Source organism: Heterodontus francisci, chromosome 10, assembly GCF_036365525.1.
Source record: "Heterodontus francisci isolate sHetFra1 chromosome 10, sHetFra1.hap1, whole genome shotgun sequence".
Lineage (NCBI taxonomy): Eukaryota > Metazoa > Chordata > Chondrichthyes > Heterodontiformes > Heterodontidae > Heterodontus > Heterodontus francisci.
This window is the reverse complement of record NC_090380.1, coordinates 98,243,662-98,265,502: the sequence shown is the minus strand read 5'-3', so window position 1 is coordinate 98,265,502 and position 21,841 is coordinate 98,243,662. Positions and strand designations below refer to the sequence as shown.

The following is a 21,841-nucleotide window of genomic DNA, read 5'->3' as shown; positions in this document are numbered from 1 at the left end:
TCTTTCCATTCTTCTATTCAGCAGTGTTCTCTAAGTTATTGATGACTTCAGGAGGCACTGTGTGGATACCCAAATGCAAGTAGCGTAATTACGCACAAACATAAAACATAAATCATATTTTTCTAATCTGTATAAGGTATTTTGGAAGCTCATCATTCCACCGTACATTGATATTTCAACTGTCTACTTTTGACCATACAAGGGTTCAGACAAATGAGCTATATTTTTCTTCAATCTTTTCCACCCTGCAAAAACAAATAGAATTAGAATATTTTTCTCAGTGCTGTTTAATTATCAAAGTTTACAATCATTTCAGAAAGATGCATTTTCATTTTGTTCTAATGCACTGTTGCATCAAAGCTTGCATCTGATACTAGTATACATTGCTCTTGAGTGATCAGGAGTCCTGTCATAATTCATACCATAAAGTGTAGGGGAAAGGAGAGTCTTTTCCATTTATAAGTATTTTATTTAATCCCCTCCCACTCCGCTTAGGCTGTTTTTGGGCTTTGAGCTGTACCAGTGTCTCCACAGGAAGCCATGCAATTCAGTATTTTTTTTCTAGTAATAGATTTGTGACGGATGATAGGCCTAGAAACTTAACATTGGCTAGCAAATTTTGCCTACCTGCTCAAGGACCTCAGTAGTCAGTTAAGGACAGAAAGGTTGATGATTTTCATTGCTACTTGTGGAGCCATATATTGGGGCTTGTCTTCAAGCTGCTGAACATCTCCCTGAAGATTCTGGAGGTTGAAAATTTTCCAGCTTTACGGAGGAGGGAAGAGACTTTTAAATTAGAATTTTAGGGTGCATGTCCAGAAACTATTGAGCATTACCCTCTTTTGAGTGTGTATTATAGTGCATTAGAAATATATAGTTGTCTTAATGAGGAAATAATTTTTATCATGTATTGTTTCCTCTTTATTCATTAGATATTTTCTTCCTTACTTCCTAGCCCCCTACTGTTTTTGTAAGTTTGAAAGAAGTTCCTACTGTGTTGATGCGGCTGCTCAGTAACTATTGCACTTAATCTTTCCATCAGCTACCTTGTTTGAAGTGTACACATGTGTTGCCTGTATATTGGACATGCCCGAGAATGGAGTGATATTTTGCAGTTTCAAATACTTGCACACTTTGCTTATGCTACCTGCAATCCTGTGTGTTGCATGGGTTCAACATTTTCAACATTAAAAAACAGCTTTTGTGCTTTAAACATTTGATTAAATACAGTTGTTTATCTGATTATTTTTAAGCAATAACTTTTGGATGTCCTTTCTTTGCCTTCAAAGGCACTTCTGCTAAAAAATCAAGTTTCCACTGCATGATTGAATCCTTTCACAATGGTATATATGGCTGTTATAACAATTAACATCCTCCAAGATCAGGCTGTAGGAAACGCAAGACGTTTTGCTAATAGTGGTATAGTTGAAAATACTCTGATTTGATTTGTTGTACCTGTATCAAGGGTATATTCCATTTCCAACTTCCAATGCTACGTGCTGTACAAGTTAGTATATCTAAAATCTGCTGGTACCTTAGTTTTAGGATTTTGAAGCTTGACTTCTAATTACAAGTATTGTTTTTTTCCAACAGCTTGGCTTTCACCCGTGTATGTTGTACTAACTTTTTTTTTCAAAATTTGCTTTCACATCATTGGGATATGGTACTGTGTACATCATCTGAAGTCTGTTCTTTTAATACAGTAGTGCGATTGAGAAGACAGGGAAAGAATGCCTTGGTCCAGTTTTTTTCATTTCATCAGGTTGTGTAGGCAGGCATTTGAGATATCTCCAACTGAGTGTTTCAAGGTTGACAGCGTTCCTAATTTTTATAAATTAAATCTTTATGCTGTGCACCTTTGTTTAATTATAGGAACTGAGAGAAATTCATAGCAAACAGCAATTGCAGCAACAGAAGAAAGCCGAACTTGAAAAGCAAAAGCAGAAGGAGCAGGAGCGGAGGGCAGCAGAACTTGAAAGACAGCATGAAAAAGATGCTGCCCAGAGGTATTCGAATTTTATTCACCTACAATATTTGTGCAGTTTCCAAGCTACTGGAAAACATTACTAGCACCACAGAGAGGGTGAGGCATTCTTTAGTAAATATCAAGGTCAGTAACTGATTTCTCTGCTACTTTACTCACTGCTACCCTTGAACTTTACCCCACTATATCCATTGCCAATGAAATCCTTTTTGATTTTTTTTTTTTTTGCTGGTATGAGGTGTTTGTGTCCCCTTTTCCCTCTTAGTTTTCCTGCTGCATCCTCCCCGCCTCTCCTGTAGTGAAGGATATGGGGATGCATCTACTTCCAGACCATCACACCATCACCGATGTTGAGTTTATCCAGAAGATGTACAAAAGTTGAGTATTCTGGAAAATATAGGAGAAAAGATCACCGGTATAGTGCATTGAGTCAGTTGGAATAATAGAACTGCAGCTTATGCAATTTTTATCGTCTTACATATTTTTTTTAAAAAAAGGACAAGCACAAAGATTTCAGGTTTGTTCTCAATCTCCTCTCTTCCCTCTCTCCTCTCTTCCCTCTCTCCTCTCTTCCCTCTCTCCTCTATTCTCTTCTCTTGCCCGCTCCCTCCCCCCCCAATGGCCTTGGAAGTGTGATAGAATAGGTTCACCAGAATGATACCGCTTAAAAGGCTTAATCTATAAGGACAAGTTGTATAAAATTGCCAGGGTTTGCCAGCAGCTTATTCCATATGTTGTAACATGTCTGTAGTGGGTTAAAGATTTTGCAACACCAAGAATGTTATCCCAGTTCTACTTTCCATTTATTTCCAATTTTCTCCTCTTTTCAAACCATTTCTACAAAAGGTGCTTAGCTGTGCTGCAGTTTTACAGGTGTCAGTGACCTCTGAGAGGTGAGGTGAACATTCTTCATGCAAGTCTAAACTGAGTTTTGGCAGGTTTATTTGGCAAGTTTATCACAGTCAAGTTTGATCCTGTTCTTTCCTCCCCACCCCTGTATCCACACTTGCCATTTTTGCAGTGGGAGTTGGTGAATAAATGTTAATCAGGTGTGGGAATACTGATGTTTTTACCCCTATGTAATCCATCTGGTGTTGAAGCCATTTGTAGTGGCCCACCTGCTGCCCTAGCTGAGATCAACTAGCTCGGCACAGGCCAGATGTGGAATCTGAGACCTTCTGGTCTGCTATATGATGGTGCTTCTGCCCATGTCCTCAAGGGAGCTACTGTACAATTCCTTTTAAAAGAAGTAATTTGACTAGGCTACTGTTTTTGAGATGTCTGTCATTTTTATATTCAGTTGCTATTTTAATGTTTCCTTTTTCATACTTAGCAAACCAAGAACAGGCAGCAGTATTAAAAGCTCAGAGAAAGGGAATCTGCAGTCAGGGAGGAACACGCAGAGGAGAGTTAACATCGTAGCTCTCTTGCGAGAGAGACTGAACTTCAATAGATGGTTTAGGTATCATCAATGGTGCAATTTACCTTTAAGAAAATGTCAATTTTCAGAAGATTTTAACTAGTTTTTTTTTAAACATAGAATTTTATGGAACACAAATGGGCTATGCACCCCATCATGTCTGTGTTGCTACAATCAAAAATGAAAGCCACTCGCTGTCTATGTCGCCCTGTATCTTCCTCTGCTTCAAATGTTTATCCAGTGTTCCCTTTTACAAAAAAAATGCTGCAGTCTGTATCTTAATCACCCTGTGTAGTAAAGCATCCATGCTGTAACCCATGCTGTTTCAAGAAATTTCTCCTGACCTCCCACCTCGTGCTTGATTATTTTAATTTAATAACCCTTGTCACTGACTTCCCAATTAGAGCAATGTGGGAAAGACTTTCCTCTATCAAAACGCTTCGCAATTTGAAAAACCTCTATAAATCTAATTCCTCTTCGCTGAATTTAACAAATTATTTTGGATCAGTGGTTATATTTTCGAGAATAAATTGAAGCAGTTAATTTTACTAATGTAGCAGTTGAGGTGCTCAGTGTTTGCCTATCATCTCCTCCATTATGTTGCTCACATGAGCAAATTGAAGGTAATTAGGTTGTTGAATTAGCTTCAGAACATTGAAGTGTAACTTTGAGGTACTTTAGATACCCATGCCCATATAAGTCAAATGAGCAGCAGCCAAAGGATTCAGACTTCAAAACAGGAGCAGCCACTTCTCTGGAGTTAAAAGAGCAAATATAGCCTCAAAGGTTTTTTAAAAAAAAATGTTTTCTGGTTTGTGCCTTCCTCTGTTTGTGTAGTACTGTTTTTCTAATTGGTTTTCATGTGACGGCTGTACCCATTTTTGTGTTCTTTCATTTAATTTATTTTTCAGGAACAGCTTAACAGAAATGTTCATTCCTGGGCAGTCAAAGGAAGGAATGATGCATGCAGATACAGGAAAGGTTTCCCACAAGTGTGAATTTAAATGACCATTTCTAATTGCTTGACTCTGCCTAATATTCTGATTGCTATCATCACTACTGGTGATGCTGTTTGACTCATGTTCTGCGCTGACAGTTGAAACATGCTACAGCATGGGAGGTTTCGCTCGAAAGCGGGGCATGGGAAGGTCATCTTGTCGTGCACATTCGTCTCATTGGAGAGCAAGCAACTAACTACTCATGCAGCCATTTAATTGAGTGAAAGAAATTGCCTATAAAGGGGAAGGAAGATTTCTTGTGATTAGGGAATATAGAAAACTGAAGAACAATGTTTTATGTTGGAGGGGAAGGAGAACAGTTAAATATGCAATTGGCACAGGAAGGTATTGTACTTGTAAAAGGCATTGGTTAACAGTGCAGTCCTATTCATAATTGAGCAAATGGTGAGTTATTTCTTTCAAAGTGGCTAAAAGGATAATGAATATGGCTAGGCTTGTCGTGAACTTTTTCACGAATGTGGTTTTGCTAGGTCTTGGAATTTTGTTTTAGTTCAAGAAATGTACTACTTTTGACTTTCTAAAGGATAATGATGCAATGTAAGACTCCTCCAGTTGTAATTGCTGTATTTATAAAATGCGTCTTGCAAAAGTTTGAAGAAAAATTTAAATATTTATTTTTAGATCTGCCCAAGAACGTGATAAACTTTGGCAGGAACAAGTTCAAAAAGATGAGGAAGAAAGACTGCGAAATCTCCAGGAAGAGGAAAATCGAAGACGGGAAGAAACTTCTCACAAGAAAGAACCAGAGGATAAAAGCAAGCAGGAGGTATTAAGCAGAATGTTTCAACAGCACCTGCAGCCATTGAAAGAGCAGTCTCGGATTGGATGGCAGGCACCAGGTAATCTTTAGCTAATTGCAATTTTTTTTTAAACCAATTTTCTATCTCCTTGCAATGTTGGCCGCACTGTTGAGGAAAGTTTGGAAAAGGTAAATGTGGAGAATAGCTTCAAATTAAATTTGAGGAGTAGGACACTGGTCATTAGGTCAAACTAATTGAAGGCAAATTTAGTGATATCAGTTTTTTTTCATGAATGCGGTGATCAATGTGTACAATAGACTCTTTGACAGAATGGAAGAGAACAAAACCTACAGTCAGTTAAGAACCAATCTAGTGATATAATGAAACTTTAGGGTAATACTGAATGGAGGAGCCAAGCTGGATAGAATGGCCACCCTTATCCATAATTACCAAGACGGTCCTTTCTTATATTTGCCAAACTGTTTTAAGTGTAAGCCTGAATAGTGAGTGTTAATAGGCTGCTGAACTGTGGGAGCAATGCATCTGCTATATACTGTCCTCATGAAGTTTATACTTTCCAGCAAAAATCACTGGATAGGAATGAGAACCATGCCTTTTTAACCTGACTGCTGAATTCCATCATTATACTTGCTGCCATCCTGTAGCAGCTATGTTTTGGCAGACTGGCAATCAAACCTGGGACTTTCTGTTTTTTTGATATGTGGCAGTTATACCAATGGAGCCACTGGGGGCATCTTCATCCTTTTTCATCCAGGATTCCATTCCTAGATTAGCCTTGAAGCAAGATCTGGATCTGAATTGTTCTAACATAGCAACAATTAAGCAACAGTGAGCAGGTTTTGCTGAGTAGGTGTCATTTGTTGCTACAGTTAATGACTCCTATCAGAGGAGGCTAATAAGATGATAATTGGTTGGATTGGATTTATCCTGCTTTATGTAGATAGAACATACCTGCGTAACTTTCCACATTGAGTATATACTGGTGCGGTAACACTCTGCAATTATTTAGCTTGAGGGAAAGCTGTTTACAGCCCGAACAAAATATGAGCCCATGGTCTTCAAGGCCTAGTGACTCTATCTGTCTTTAGTCTCCCCCATTCATTATGGTGGTATTACTGCACTATATGATATGAAGGTGTCCTAATAGTGAATATGAGCCATTGTATTCACAAAGACTGTGGTGGTTACTCCTTGTCAGGGATGGTCGAGTTTAAGCAGTTTAGTCCCTCATGTTGGTTGCTTCAGTTGTTGCAGGCTCAGCCTGACATTTTGTGTCCTTTAGGACTGGATTGTTCTGGTCCGTTGTGTACTATGAAACCACTTAATGCATGTTGAAGTCCCCAACCTTGCTTTCCTTATTGCTTCCTCCAAATAATGCTCTATGTGGAGGAACAGCACTTCATGAGTTGAAGCAGAGGGTAATCAGCCTTATTTGAGCTGAAGCCATGGGCCTTCATGGGTGCTGGAGTTATTGCCGACTTCCAGACTGGATACCACTCTGCCGCCATTTGTAAGGCGTATCCTGGCAGGAGAACAGGGCATACCCAGGAAAGGTGGGACAGGAGTCTGGCATGTATGAATGATGTGACTGTGACGGTGGGTGCATGGAACGCATTGCCAGTGGAGGTGGTAGACACGGGCACGATAGCGTCTTTTAAGATGTATCTAGACAGATACATGAATGGGCAGGAAGTAAAGAGATACAGACCCTTAGAAAATAGGCGACAGGTTTAGATAGAGGATTTGGATCGGCGTAGGCTTGGAGGGCCGAAGGGCCTGTTCCTATGCTGTAATTTTCTTTATTTCTTTGTTCTCTTTGTATATAGATATACAGCCAGGCAGTCATATTTAGTGTCTAATGTCAGAACGTCTCCAAGCATTTCACACAGTTACAAGTACACTGACTTGTGTACGCAAAAATGATGGTCAGCAATGTGTCTCAAAAGTTAGAGATGAATTGCCAGTTAATTTGTTTTGATTGGTATGGGCTGAGGGAGGAATATTGACCAGTGGGAAAATTACCAGCAATTTCTTCCACTAATGCTGTAAGTTAGTTAATGCCCACTTGAACCACGGGAACAGGCAGAAGGGATTGTGGTTTAATTTCTCATCCAAAGGACTTTGAGCTGAGTGATTTTAATATTGTGGACGTGGGTAATTAAATATTTTCTCAGGTGGAAGTGTAAGTATTAGTCACCAGCATACCTCATGAGAGCAGTTGTGCAGAGTAGTAGTCTAGTTGATCTTTGTTCCAGTGTTTTCTGCGAGGTCAGCTTTCATAAAGTATCTCCATATTTATATTCTCTCTCTGCTAGTCTGTTCCTTGTTTTAAACAGTCACAGTTTAAAAAAAAAAGTTCCTGGATATTTTTAAGAATGAATAGAAAGAAAGCCGATAAAAGAACTTGTTAATTCAGCTGTTCTATATTTTCTGAAAGGACTCTTTTTTTTTTATTGCTAGCATTTTACCATAGTGAACAGTAGTACAAGTTTTATTACTGTGAAGTGCAGTGCTGTGTTGTCACAAGATCCGTATATGTTTCCACTTAGGAACTAGCATAATCGCACCTCTGTCTGGCTCATTCACAGTGGGGCGGCTTTAGAATTTGAACTGGTACCCACCTGGTGGAAATGTAAGAATTGATGAATTATAAGATTAGTGAAGTGTAGCAATCTCTCTCATTGAAATTTTTAAATTCAAATTTGATTGGTAAAAATAAAGTCCCTTGGCCAGAAATGTATTGTTTCCTGCTGAGTGGAGAGAGCTACATCCCTTAGGTAAAGGCGCAAGAGGCACTGAAGCAATTTATTGCTGTTTATAACAGAGCAGAACGTTGAGTATGAATCTGAATTGGCCTGTTTCAAACAGGTTTGAATCAATTTAGACTCCAGGTTTGGTAGTTTCACGTCTATTAAGATTGCTAACTACCAGATTACAATGGGGAAAAAGTCTACATCTAAAATCTGTAGTGCCCAATTTGACAAGTGGAATTCCTTCAACGGTATTCCTGCATGCGTTCAGACTATTGTTACAGCTATGATTATTGATCATGTCACAGTAAAGACAAAGTAAAGTTTTCAAATCTTAGAGGTCTGCGTGTTGCAACATGAATTCTTAATTGTGTGAAGTTTTAGCTTCAACATTAAGAGGAAGGTAATCTTTTGTTTTTAAAAACAAGTTCCAACATTAGTTACTTTTTTCATTTCTCTCCTCTTAATAGAAAAGCCGACTTCTGTAAATACTGATCAAGATGGTGTTAAGGTTGTATATTATAGAGCATTGTATCCATTTGAAGCTAGGAGCCATGATGAGCTTACTATTCATCCTGGGGATGTCATAATGGTAAGCATTCCACATCTTTCTCTATGAAACATCTAGTAATACATTGTGGTTTTAAGATGGGAAATGGAGCTGAACAATCCAGTTTTTAAACATGAATGCTTTAATTTTTTTGAGTTTACAACTTTTTAAATATTAGTAACAAAAGTTGAAAATATCTCTCCTACAATTTTTTTTTTGTCTGAGTAGCAGTCCAGAAAATAACATTTTTGTGACATTCAGGCTTAATTCAGTACTGCAGTAGTGGGTTATGCTGAGAGATATTTAGATTCATAAAATTACTTGAATTAAAATATTACATAGCTATGTGCCTTTCTGTAGTGGTAGTTCACAATTCACCTGCGAGTTGCCAAATGTTTCTAATTTTTGAGTTATTCTATAGAATTGTCAAAAATAACGTTTATATAGCAAAGATCATAAAAATAGTGCAAATTTATTTTGCAGTTTTGAGGCAGGAAAATGCTAAGTAATCTATCTTGCTGCCAGGTAAAGCATTCTGTGATTTGTTAATTTCCAAATATAATTTGCCCATTTCTTAATGCTTTATTTTAGTGTATGTAAAATGGGAAGAAATGAATGTATCGGATTCTAAAAAATAGAATCAATCTTCTGTGGAAATGCACCATCAGATTTAGATGGAGCAAGGGAACTTTATTTTAAAATTGAGTTCATTGTCGTCCAGCATGATTGCTGCCTCCCGAGTTCAAATTGAGCATTTGTTGACATCACTTGGGATAAAGCAATTCTAGCAAATGGAGTAATAATTTTTCTCCTATAAGTTAGAGATTGATCACAAGTTGGATATTAACATTTCTAACAGGTGCCAGAGCATAGCAATACCAGGAACTAATCTCAACTATCACTTTTCTAAGAATTCATATCTCTCAGAATTCACAGAATTGTTGCAGCGCAGAAGGAAGCCATTCGGCACATCGTGCCTGCACCGGCTCCCCGAAAGAGCAATTCACTTAGTTACATTCCCCCACCTTCTCCCCGTAACCCTGCATATTCTTCCTTCTCGTATAACAGTCTAATTCCCTTTTGCATGCTTCAGTTGACCCTGCCTCCACCACACTCTTGGGCAGTGCATTCCAGACCTTAACTACTCGCTACGTGAAAAAGTTTTTCCTCATGTCACTTTTGCTTCTTTTACCAATTACTTGAAATCTGTGCCCTCTCAGTCTCTATCCTTTCATGAATGTGAACAGTTTCTCCCTATCTACTCTGTCCAGACCCCTTGTGATTTTGAATACCTCTATCAAATCACCTCTCAACCTTCTCCAAGGGAAACAGTCCTAATTTCTCCAATCTGTCTTCATATCTGAAACTCCTCATCTATGGAACCATTCTCGTGTATCTTTTCTGTACTCTCTCCAATGCCCTCACATCTTTCCTAAAGTGCGGTGCACAGAACTGGACGCAATACTCCAGCTGAGGCCGAACTAGTGTCTTATACTAACTTCCTTGCTCTTATACTCTATGCCCCTATTAATAAAGCCCAGGATGCTCTATGATTTATTAACTGCTCTCAACCTGTCCTGCCGCCTTCAATGACTTATGCACATATACACGCAGGTCCCTCTATTCCTACACCCCCTTTGGAATTGTCCCCTTTATTTCATATTGTCTTTCCATGTTCTGCCTACCAAAATGAATCGCTTCACATTTCTCTGCATTGAACTTCATCTGCCACCTGTCCGCCCATTCCACCAATTTGTCTCTGTCCTTTTGAGGTTCTACACCATCCTCCTCAGTTCACAATGCTTCCAAGTTCTGTACCATCCGCAAACTTTGAACTTGTGCCCAGTACACCAAGGTGTAGGCCATTAATATATATCAGGAGCAGCAAGGGTCCAAACAGTGACCCCTGGGGAACTCAATACAAACCTCCTTCCAGTCCGAAAAACATCCATTCACCACTACTCTTTATTTCCTGTCACTCGGCCAGTTCCGTATCCATGTTGCTACTGTCCCTTTTATTCCATGAGCAACATCATACCAACATCAGAGCTGTTCACTTTCATAATCTTTGCAGATCAGATTATAAATAATAACTTGGATCATATAGCTTGACCCAAATTCAGACTTTTAAAAAGAAAATAAATGCTGATTTGAAATGAGGGTACATTACCTCACTGGAAGATGCTGCATTAAAACCCAAGTTAAAAAGCTTACAAGATCAAAAGGTAAATGGGGAAAGTAATTTGGCTGCTTCTAGATCTTGTATTTGCCCCCATCCCATCATAGCATCGATTGCTAAATGGTTCCATATGTTTACTTCCGCTACGCTATCTGGATACCCATTCCATGTGTTGACCGCTCTTTGCAAAAAGAACTTGATAATTTCAATCCTAAATTTGGCTTTCACACTAAACTCAAATTACCCTTTTGATTGCAGTTTCATTTAAATTCTTCATTTGTATTCTCTATTTCTGTCCTGCTTACCACCTTCTAAATTCATGTAAGTGGCAGCATTTTAAGAATGCATTACTACTGCCTCTTCTGTGTAATGAATTTTTATTTTTCTTCCAGGATAAGTTTTCCACCTTATGGCAAAACAACCAAATGGGCCAGATATTTGATAATCCTCTTGTCATTAATCTATACATTCTCCCCACCCAGTTTAGACAGTTGAAGAAAGTATTTTGAAATCCTGTTTTTTTAATTGCTAATGAGATTTTGTAACTTTTTGTTTTACTGCCCTTTTTGATCTTTTGCTTTCCTGTTGGAGGTTAAAGGGGAATGGGTAAGTCAGCTGCAGCAATATTGGGGGGGGGGGTTCCATTTGTTTTGTGTACTTGCATATTTTTCTTTGTATCAGAAGAGCTAGTGAAAGAATATGACAAAGGGCACTGGTATATCATGACTACATCAAATTCTGTTTTTATGACTTGAGATTTAAAAATTTTTACCAGTATTTTGGGATAGAATTCTGAAATTCCATCCATTTTTTTGTGAAACTACAAATCAGTGCCCTTAAATAGGATGTATACTGTACTTATAATGGCTGGTTAATGGTGCTTTCTATTCATGTAATTTATTGATTAATGGCACAATGGTACATTTTGATACGTCATCGGAATCATGTAACAATGCTTGCATCTAGGCAAGTATGTTGAGATGTGTCTCAGGCATATATCAGACAAATTTGTAGTATAATTCTAAATTGGGTGTAATTGACAGCCCAGGAATATAGTGGAAAATTATTGCAGAGTCGCACATCATTTGAATGTCACTGAAGAGGGGTGAAATTCTCTTCGATTTCTATAATTGTGGTTGACTGAAATATGATTATAGTTCCAAGTAGATGAATCTGCAACCAAACTGCCATGAATTTAACTTAGAGGCTAGGGAATTAACTCTGCAGTGGAACTGCCACAATTGTGAATTGAAGACTTCCTGAGGAAAGTAGTCACCTTCACTTTGATTTCTCCACCGCATCTAAAAATGTTGGTATTAACTGCATATGGTAATTAGGGGTAAACTCAAATAGGAATGGGTAGATTCTGGGACTCGGCAAACTAATATCTAGAAATAAATTATTTTGAGGAGTTAATTTTGCAACTTGGCAATGGGTTGGTTTAAGAGTAGGAAATTTCATCCCTTGAGGATGAAGGGTCATTAACTGTGTTCAGTAAGCTAAATGTGGTGATGACATGATGGGAATGGTGTATCTTCATGTATTCACTGGTGCATGTCTGTGAAGTCCATCTGTTGATCTCATCTGCTGTGCGCCTTCTGAAGTCTGAATATTCTCTCCCCACCCCCACCCCCCCACCTCCGCCCAACTGCTTTATACTGATTCTGCATGCAAGTGTTGTAACTTCTAAGTACCAAAGTTAGTGTATAAGTTTTCAGAATTCATAAAGCATCTGAATTGTCAGCTCTTTTAAAAGCAAAAAAAAAATTGTTCAATGTGCTCACTATTCCTAATCGGGAAATATTTTGACTTACTGCTGGAAATTGAGAATTTTAAGAAACTTTTCTAAAACTTGAAATTTTTGTGATTCCAAGGTGGTTGCTGATGCTTAGCCAGCAGTTGCACACCATGTCTCACTAACATTAGTTCCAGCTAGGAAGATTTTTTACTGAGTTTAGGCACGTTCTTGCTGTGATACTCGGCAAATTTTAAAAAAAACAGTGGGGCTGCTTTCTGTTCAATCATTTCTTTAGTCATGCAATACTTGTGAACTGCTGGACACAGGTATATTAAAATTAAAAGAACAAATTTTCAAGTCAGAAACATGGGTAATCAGTATGAATTGACGACAATAGACCAGGTTTTAATGCAAGGCAAAGCCATGGGGTCATTCTGAGGTAAAATCTAGCCGCCTGCCTTGCACATTCAGCAATGTTTTGAAGAGTAGCTTTCAAGATACAATTCAACGCTGCTAAATTACTTTTTGACAGGTGGATGAAAGTCAGACTGGAGAACCTGGATGGCTTGGAGGTGAACTCAAAGGCAAAACTGGATGGTTTCCTGCTAACTATGCAGAGAAAATTCCAGAGCATGAAGTGCCACCCAATTTGCAACCTGGAACGAAGCTTACTGCAAAGATTGCTCCTCACACGGTGGCTGCAAGTGTTGCACAGCCAATTACTGAGCCTGCCATGTCCTCCAATTGGGCAGATTTTAGCTCAACGTAGGTACAAGTGTACAGTTTTCAGCTTTCTCACATATAACCGCTATTATTTAATCTCAGTTGCAGCATCTTGGTATATATCAATCACATTTTCTCTTGAATGAATGCACACAGATGGTTAAGTACAAATGAAACAATAATTTGCCGTTCAAGGCACTGAGCTTTCAGTTAGCACATAAGCTTTTTGTTTAAAACTAAAAATATTGCTGTAATCTTTGCATGATGTTTTCTAGCTTTAAGATTTATTTTGTAACACCATCAGGAATTGTGGTATCCCCTTCCACCACCTCTTCTAATTCTTGTTGGGGCATGGTTACAGAGTAACAAATAGCCCATTGTGAACTCAGCCAAGTGTACAAGTGTGACTGACCAGAAATCTGCGATCTAGACAGCTGTTGTGTTTAGCATGCTAACCATGTCTGTTCCTTCATGGGGTCATTGCTGAGGTACTCTGTAGGGAACTGGCCTAAATAGGTCCTAAGTTAGCAGCATTTAATTACTTTTGGGTTAGAGAAGTTTGTAGATTGCCAGATACTTATACAATTCTGGCTCCAGGTCAATTGGAAAAATATAGTATCTTGAATACTTTTGAGTGCAACGGATGCTTGCAAACCTTGTATATACATAGATAACTGCATGTTTTGAAATAAGAAATTGCATTGTTGAACTAAAATGCCAATGTGCCATTAGTTAATGGGAACAGCTTTTCCTTGTCTAACTTATCTAAGCCTGTCATAATCTTGTATACCTCTATCAAACTTCCCCTCGATCTCCTTTGCTGCAGAGAGGATGACCCCAGCTTTTCCAGCTTAACCTTGCAACTAAAATCCCCTATCCCTGGAACCATTCTGGTAAATTACTTCTGCACCCCCTCAAGGACCCTCACATCCTTCCTAATGTGTGGTAACCAGAACTGGACGCAATACTCTAGTTGTAGCCTAACCAGAGCTTTATAAAGGTGTAGCATAGCTTCCCTGCTTTTGTACTCCATGCCTCTATATTTATGAAGCTAAAGATCCCATATGATTTTCAAACCACTCTCTGCCACCTTCAAAGATCGATGCACATGCATCCCCAGGTCCCTCTGTTCTTGCACACGCTTCAGAACTGTGCCATTAATTCTGTATTGCCTCACCTTATCCCTTCTGCCAACATGCATCACATCACACTTGTCTGACCATTCTGCTAGCCTATCTGTGTCCTGTTGCAGGTGGTTTTTAGTCATCATCACTGTTTGCTGCTCCTCCCAAGTTTGGTATTGTCAGCAAATTTTGAAATTCTACTCTTATATCCCAAGATCCGAGTCATTTTTATATATAGCAAAAAGGCAGTGGTCCTGGGACTGACCCTTGGGGAATACCACTGTCTACCATCTTCCAGTCTGAAAAACAAACATTTACCACGACTCGCTGTTTTCTGTCCTTAAGCCAATTTTTTTTATCCAATTGCGCACTGACCCTTCTATTCCATGAACCTGAATTTTGTTAACCACCTTTTAATGTGGTCCTTCATTAAACGCTTTCTTAAAATCCATACAGACAACATCCACTGTATTCCCTTCATCGACCTTCTCTGTTACTTCATCAAAAAATTCAATTTGATTAATCAAGCATGATCTACCTTTTACAAATCTGTGCTGGCTCTCCTTAATTAACTGAAATCTCTACCAATGTCTGATTTATTTTTTCCCCAATTATTGTTTGTAAAACCTTACCCACCACCAATGTTGTTAACTGGCCTGTAGTTGGTCGGACTGTCCTTGCATTCTGTCTTGAATAAGGGTGTCACATTTGATACTCTCCAATCGTCTGGCACTTCCCCCATATCCAGGGAAGATTAGATTATGATAAGCTATCTCCACCCCCCACTTCCATTCGCAACCTGGGTTGCAAGCCATCCAGACCAAGCGACTTATCTACCTGAGGTGCAGCCATCCTTACCATTAGGACCTCCCTTTTGCTTTATACCCTATCCATTGCCTCTACTCTCTCCACTTCTACCAATATTTTGTCAGCATCCTTTTCATTAGGAAACACTGATACAAAGTACTCATTATGTATTCTAGCCTTGCCCTGTGCCTTGAAGCATATATTACCATCTCTGCCCCAATAGGCCCCACTCCACCTCTTCTATCGGCATGTAAATAGTAAGCGGGTAGAAGATCTTGGGGTTCCCTTTTATGTTGACTGTTCTCATAGTCTTTCTTTTCCAGTCTTATTGTTCTCATCACCTCCCCTCACAACTTATTGTATATGGCCAGTTTTTGACTTGAAGAATTCACCTGGCATGCAGCATGGGCCCTTTTTTTTTGTTTCTAATCTCTATTTCCCTCCTCTAAGGAGCCCTGGTTTTGGTTCCCCTACGTTTTGCCCTTGTTGGAATGTACCTAGCCTGTACCTGAAGCATCTCTTCCTTAAAGATAATCCATTGTTCCGTTAGTGTTTCCTGTCAGCCTTTGGTTCCATTTTATCCTGGCTATATCCCTTCTCATCACATTGAAATTAGCCCTCTTCCAATCTAGCTGTTCTACATTATATTATTCCTTGCTTTTCTGCATTATGAGTCTAAACCTTATGATATGAAGATCACTCTAAGTCCCCACAGACACTTGGTCCACTTGGCCCACCTCATTTCCCAACACCAGATCCAGCAATGCCTCCTTCCTAGTTGGGCCAAGAACATACTGATCAAGGAGGTTCTCCTGAAAACAATCCAGAAATTTCTCCCCCTCCTTTCCCTTTACTCTAAGATTAACCCAGTTGATATTTGGGTAATTAAAGTCCCCCAATGTCACATCTGTGATTTTCTTGCAGATTTTCTCCTCTATATCTTTCTCCCTATTGAAAGTCTACAGAATACCCCCAGTAGCGTTATCATGCCCTTTTTGCCTCTCAGCACTAACCAAATGGATTCTGTCCTTGCCCTCTCAAGGCCCTCCCCTCTTTCCAGCACTACAATGTCTTCCTTAATCAGCACAGCCACCCCACCTCCCTTTTTTCTGAACACTTTATATCCTTGTATATTAAGCACCCAGTCCTCACCATTTTTAAGCCACTACATCATATTCCCATACTGATATTTGTGCTTGCAGCTCACCAGCCTTATTCACTACACTTTGTGTGTACACATACATGCATTGTAAACCTGTCTTTGCATTCCTTGAAGCCCTTCTCAGTCTGCTCCAATCTAATATGGACTACTCCCTTCTCTAGTACTGTCCAACACACTCACATTATGCACCTTATTCCTCTTTTCTACTTGTATATGCTGGTGCCCAACACGCTGCCAGTTTAGTTTAAACCCTCCCCAACCACACTAGTGAATCTGCCGCGAGGGCATTGTTCCCAGTCCTGTTGAGATGCAACCCATCTCTTTTGAATAAGTGCCACCTTCCCCAGAACTGGTCCCAATGCCCCAAGAATCTGAAGCCCTCCCTCCTGCAGCAAGCTTCAGGACATGCATTGATCTTCCCTCTCTTTCTGTTTCTACTCTCACTAACAAGTGCCACTGGGAGTAATCCAGCGATTACCACCACCTTGGTCCTACTTTTTTAACTTCCTCCTTCGCTCCTGGAAGTCTGACCATAGGACCTCAATACCTACCTTTGCTATTGGACCTCAAAACCTACCCTTACTATGTCTTTGGTACCAATGTGTACCACAACCTCTGACTCATTCCCTTCCCTCTGCAGAATATCCTAGACCCTCGCAGTAATATCCTTTACCCTGACACTAGGGAGGATAACACACAATCGAGGACTCGCGATGACTGTCACAGAAATGCCTGTCTATCCCCTTACTGTGGAATCTCCTACAACAACTGCTGTTTTATACCTTGCTGGTCCCTCCTGTACGGTCCCTTGCCCATTGGTGTCATGGTCTGGACTATACTTCAGGGTACTGTGACTCCCAGCAGTCTCCAAAGATGAGTACCTGTTTAAGAATGGCACACACCCCAAGCACTCCTGCACCTCCTTCCTATTCTTCCAGATGGCCATCCACCTTGTATCCTGAACTCTTACTGCCTGTGGGGTGACCACCTCCTGAAAAGTACAAGACAGGAAACTCCTGCTCCCTGATGCTCTGCAGGGAGTCCAGCTGCCTCTCGAGCTCAGAATTCCTGAACTTGAGCTCAAGCAGCTGGAGACACTTCCTACAAACATGATCACCCAAGACACATGAAGTGTCCTGGAGTTCCCAAATGACAGAGGAAGTGCAAACAATAGGTTGCAGCTGCTTATCCGTGATCTTAAATAAAAAATCTCTTCTCTCTTTTAGATTCTAGTTGGTACCTTGCTTAAACTGCTAATTTTAGTTAATGCCTCTGGACCTGCTGTGTGCTACCACTCTTCTTAATTCACTCACTGTTATATTCACTCTGAGGTTATTAATTTCCTGGCTCTTAATTTGAAAGAAGCCCTAGTTTAGAGAGAGAAAAAGAGAAATACTCAGCAAAGAATCACTTACCCGCTTTCCTGTGACATCACTGACTTTTTTTTCCTCCTTGATTTCCTCTCGCAGTTTCGCTCGCGTTCTCTTGCCCCTGCTCCTTCACCCTGCTATGCTCTCGGACCTCCCCCTGTTCTCGCAGTACACTCTCTCTTTCCACACTGATTTATCCCCGATGTGCCCTCGGACCTTTAGCTGTTCTCACAGTCAGAGTTTTGGGAAGGGAATTCCAGAGCTTGGGGCCTATAGGTTGATAAAGTTGTGGGGGAGGGGGAGGCGATGCGCAGGAGCCCAGAGTTCTTGTAGAGTTGTAGAGCAGAAGGAAGTCACAGAGATGGGACGCTTGAGGCTATGGAGAGGTTTGAGCATGAGGATGTTGATTTTTAAAATCAAGCTGTTGGAGATAAGTCAGCAAGCATCGGGGTGATTGGTGAACTGGACTTAGTAAGTGTTGAGATAAGGGGAGTAGAATTTTGGATGAGTTTAAGTTTATGGAGAATGAAAGATGGGGGCACTGGTCAGGAGAGCATTATCATGGTTAAGTCTGGAGGTTACAAGCATGGGTGAAGGTTGTAGCAGCAGATAAGCTGAAGCAGTGGCAGACAGCAGCCATATAATGGACTAAGTGATCTTTGTGATGGAGAAAATAGGAGGTTGCAAGTTCAGCTTAACATCTAATAGAACATACAGTTTACAAGCGATCAATTTTGTTTTGAGATGATGGCAAGAAAACCTATTTTATGGCTGGTTGAAGACGATGGCTGCAATCTTCCTAACGTTTAATTTAAAGAGCAGCTGAGGATAAATCCTTGGAGCACTAGTAATGGTGGAGTGTTGGGAAGAGAATTCAATATAGGAAATTCTTTGGCTATAACCAGAGGGGTAAGAGTGAAATCAGACAAGGGCAATCACACATCTGGACAACAGAGGAGAGGCATTGAAGGGAGGTGGAACCATGTCAAAGGCAACAGTGAGGACGAGGAGCAAGAGTACAGAGGTTGTCATTTGTGACTTTGCTTAGTGCCATTTCAGTGCTGCAGTGGGGTGGAAACCAAATTGGACAGTTTCAAACATGGAGTTGTGGGGAAGATGGACACTGATTTGGGAGGCGACAATCATTCAAGGACTTAGAATAAGAAGAGGTAGTTTGCAAAGACAAACGGTTAGAGTTTTTTTTTTGGTGGAATCTGATTACTGCAGATTGCAAAGGGTGGAAGACAGTATCTGAAGATGGAACCATTTGTTGTGTGAATCTGATGCTCAGCAGTTTAGTGGGATTTGGATCAAGAGGAGGAGGAGTTATGTCTCATAGACAAGATAAGTTTAAAGAGGGCATGAGGAGAGATGGGAGAGAAACTATAGAAAGGTGCAGATTCAGGGTTGGGGCAATAGAAAATCTTGAGGGGAGATTGGTTTGGTGGGGAAGGGTTTGTTTGGCAAAGCCATTTGAATGGATGATCTCATTCTTAGGAACAAAGAAGTCCATGAGCTGCTCTCACTCGTTGGAGGTGAAGTGAAGGAGTTTAAGGAGATGGTTGGTAGTGAATGATCCAGTGAAGTAGAGCAGGGTCAGATGGAGCTTGATGTGGCTCACGCAGATCTGGTGATGAATGGGTATGCCATAATATTCAAATCTGCAGCTCCAGGACTTGAGGGGACAATGATGAGGGGCTCATACCAGAGGAAATGGCCAGGGTGGGAGACAGTAAGGATTTTACTAGGGATAAGAGTTTCAAAAGTAGAGATTAGAGTGGGATTGAGCAGATTGAGAGCTGGAAAAGTATTGTGTTGAACAGAGGGCCAAAGGCTAAATAGTTGGAAGTTTGAAAGTGCAGTTAAAATAACTTTCAGGTAAGTGTTTTTTCTCAGTGGTGATGCGGAAGAAAATGGGGTTGGCAGGGGATATGAACGGTGAGGGATGTATGGAAGTGACCAGAGGTGATCTTGTCTGTGGTTGAAACAATGAAAATAGCAAGGCCAGTTGAAATGGCAAGGTCAAGGGCATTGCCATGACTGTGGGTAGGAAAGTTTATATGGTGGAAGAAGTTAAGGGATGACCGGATGATGTGAACATCGGAGAAAGGGCAAGGTGAGTTAAGATGGAGGTTGAAATCACTGAGGGTGAGAAGTCGATCAGTGCAGAGACTGTGGATATCTCTTAAAAGCTTAGTATGGGATTTGGGTGGATGATAAAGAATGAAGACATTAAAGGACAGGTGACAACAAGGAAAGGTGCGGCATAGTGGCGCAGTGGTTAGCACCGCAGCCTCACAGCTCCAGCGACCCGGGTTCGATTCTGGATACTGCCTGTGCGGAGTTTGCAAGTTCTCCCTGTGTCTGCGTGGGTTTTCGCCGGGTGCTCCGGTTTCCTCCCACAGCCAAAAGACTTGCAGGTTGATAGGTAAATTGGCCATTATAAATTGCCCCTAGTATAGGTAGGTAGTAGGGGAATTGAGGGCAGGTAGGGATGCGGTCGGAATATGGGATTAATGTAGGATTAGTATAAATGGGCGGTTGATAGTCGGCACAGACTCGGTGGGCCGAAGGGCCTGTTTCAGTGTTGTATCTCTAAAATAAAAAAAGGAGTAGAAGGAGAGTTCAAAATGAGATTAGTTAATCTAGGGTTGAGCTGCCACCGAGATGGTTTGAGCTTTGCAGGTGGTGTAACGTATAGCTATGCATGGAGGCTTCGGTAACCAGCAAAGTATCATCACCTGTGAACTAAGGTTCCCTAAAAACAATAATGACAATGATTTCAAAAAAACTGGTCTAACAAAGCAACATTTCACTTCTTTTACTTCATTTTGCTTAGATGGCCCACAACAGGTAGTGAGAAATCTGATGGTGACAATTGGGATGCCTGGGCCACACAGCCGTCGCTAACTGTTCCTAGCACAGGACAACCTCGACAAAGATCAGCATTCACCCCTGCCACTGTGTCTGGATCATCTCCATCGCCTGTATTAGGCCAGGTTGGTAGTAAATGCAAATTGGAATATTTAACATATTAACATAGTTTGGGGGTAAAATATTGGCAAATTTAAAAATGGTAAGATTTGGTTTTGCAATGCGTTAGCACACTTGTTTCATCTCTGGGACATAGTCATTTACAGCACAGAAGGCGGCCATTCGGCCCATTATGTCCATGCTAGCTCTCCACGGAGTTATCCAGTCAATCTCACTCCCCTGCTCAATTGTTTCCCCCCTAGTCCTGCAAGTTTATTTCCTTCAAGTGGCCATCTAATTTCCTTTTGAAGTCATTGATTGTCTCCGCTTCCACCACCATTGTGGGCAGAGTGTTCCAGGTCATTACCACTTGCTGCATAGAAAAAGTTTTTCCTCATTCCCCCTTGCATCTTTTGCCCAAAACCTTCAAACTGTGTCCCCTAGTCCTTGTACCATTAGTTAATGGGAACAGTTTAGCCTTGTCTAACTTCTCTAAGTCGGTCATAATCTTGTACAGTTCTGTATTGCTGAAAATAGAGACATGTTGTAGAAACTTTTCGTCTTGCACTCATCAGGGCAATCGCAAGAATAACCAACATAAGGGAAAACAACAACTTAGACTGTATGATAAGACAGTGCTGATTGGTTGCCAAGTGACCTCTGGTCGAGGTGTTGCCATGGAGAATGCACCAGTTGACGGTGACTGACAGTTAACTGCCAAGCTTTATTTGAAATTTAAACCAGGCAGCTTGATTCTGATTGGTCATGGCATTGCCCTGAGGAATGAACCAGTGAATGGCTGTCACTTATTTTGTTCAGCTGAAACAGACGCAATATTTGTATGTATTCTTTCTGTCTGCAAAGAACAGGGTCCTGTGTATTAATATATGTAGCTTCCAGTGTGCGCAAATGTGCCACACTGTGAGCCCTACTTCCAATCTTAAATTGGTTGTCAGCGTAATTCTTAGCACACTGTGAATTATTTAGCAAACGTTGTCCAATTGCGGAATCACATCTAATTTTGGACATTGTGTGTTGAGCTGGTTGGGTATGGCTTGTACCTTGTCTGTTGCGAACAGCGGAAGGGACATGTTGTTTGATCCGATCCGCCAGTCTTTGGGACGTACGGCCTATATAGTTAGCATCACACTGGCATTGAAGTTCATATATCATATTACTCATTTGTGTAATAGGCAGGATGTCTTTTTGGCTTGATGGCAGCATCCTGTTAGTGGCGAACACCACATGTGTTGCTACCGCATAGTAGTAACGTGAAACAGC

At 40.5% G+C, this 21,841-nt stretch overlaps 1 protein-coding gene across 6 annotated transcripts in view; it reads left to right on the top strand.

Annotated features, from left to right (window-relative positions):
• Window positions 1-21,841, top strand: part of itsn1 (intersectin 1 (SH3 domain protein)) — a 237,636-nt gene that overhangs the window by 133,560 nt on the left and 82,235 nt on the right. For all 6 annotated transcript variants that reach the window (XM_068041138.1, XM_068041136.1, XM_068041137.1 and 3 more), the window contains 5 exons: window positions 1,873-2,006; window positions 5,045-5,262; window positions 8,405-8,526; window positions 12,934-13,166; window positions 20,427-20,586. In XM_068041138.1, coding sequence (XP_067897239.1) covers window positions 1,873-2,006; window positions 5,045-5,262; window positions 8,405-8,526; window positions 12,934-13,166; window positions 20,427-20,586 — 867 coding nt within the window. The remainder of the gene's footprint in view (window positions 1-1,872; window positions 2,007-5,044; window positions 5,263-8,404; window positions 8,527-12,933; window positions 13,167-20,426; window positions 20,587-21,841) is intronic.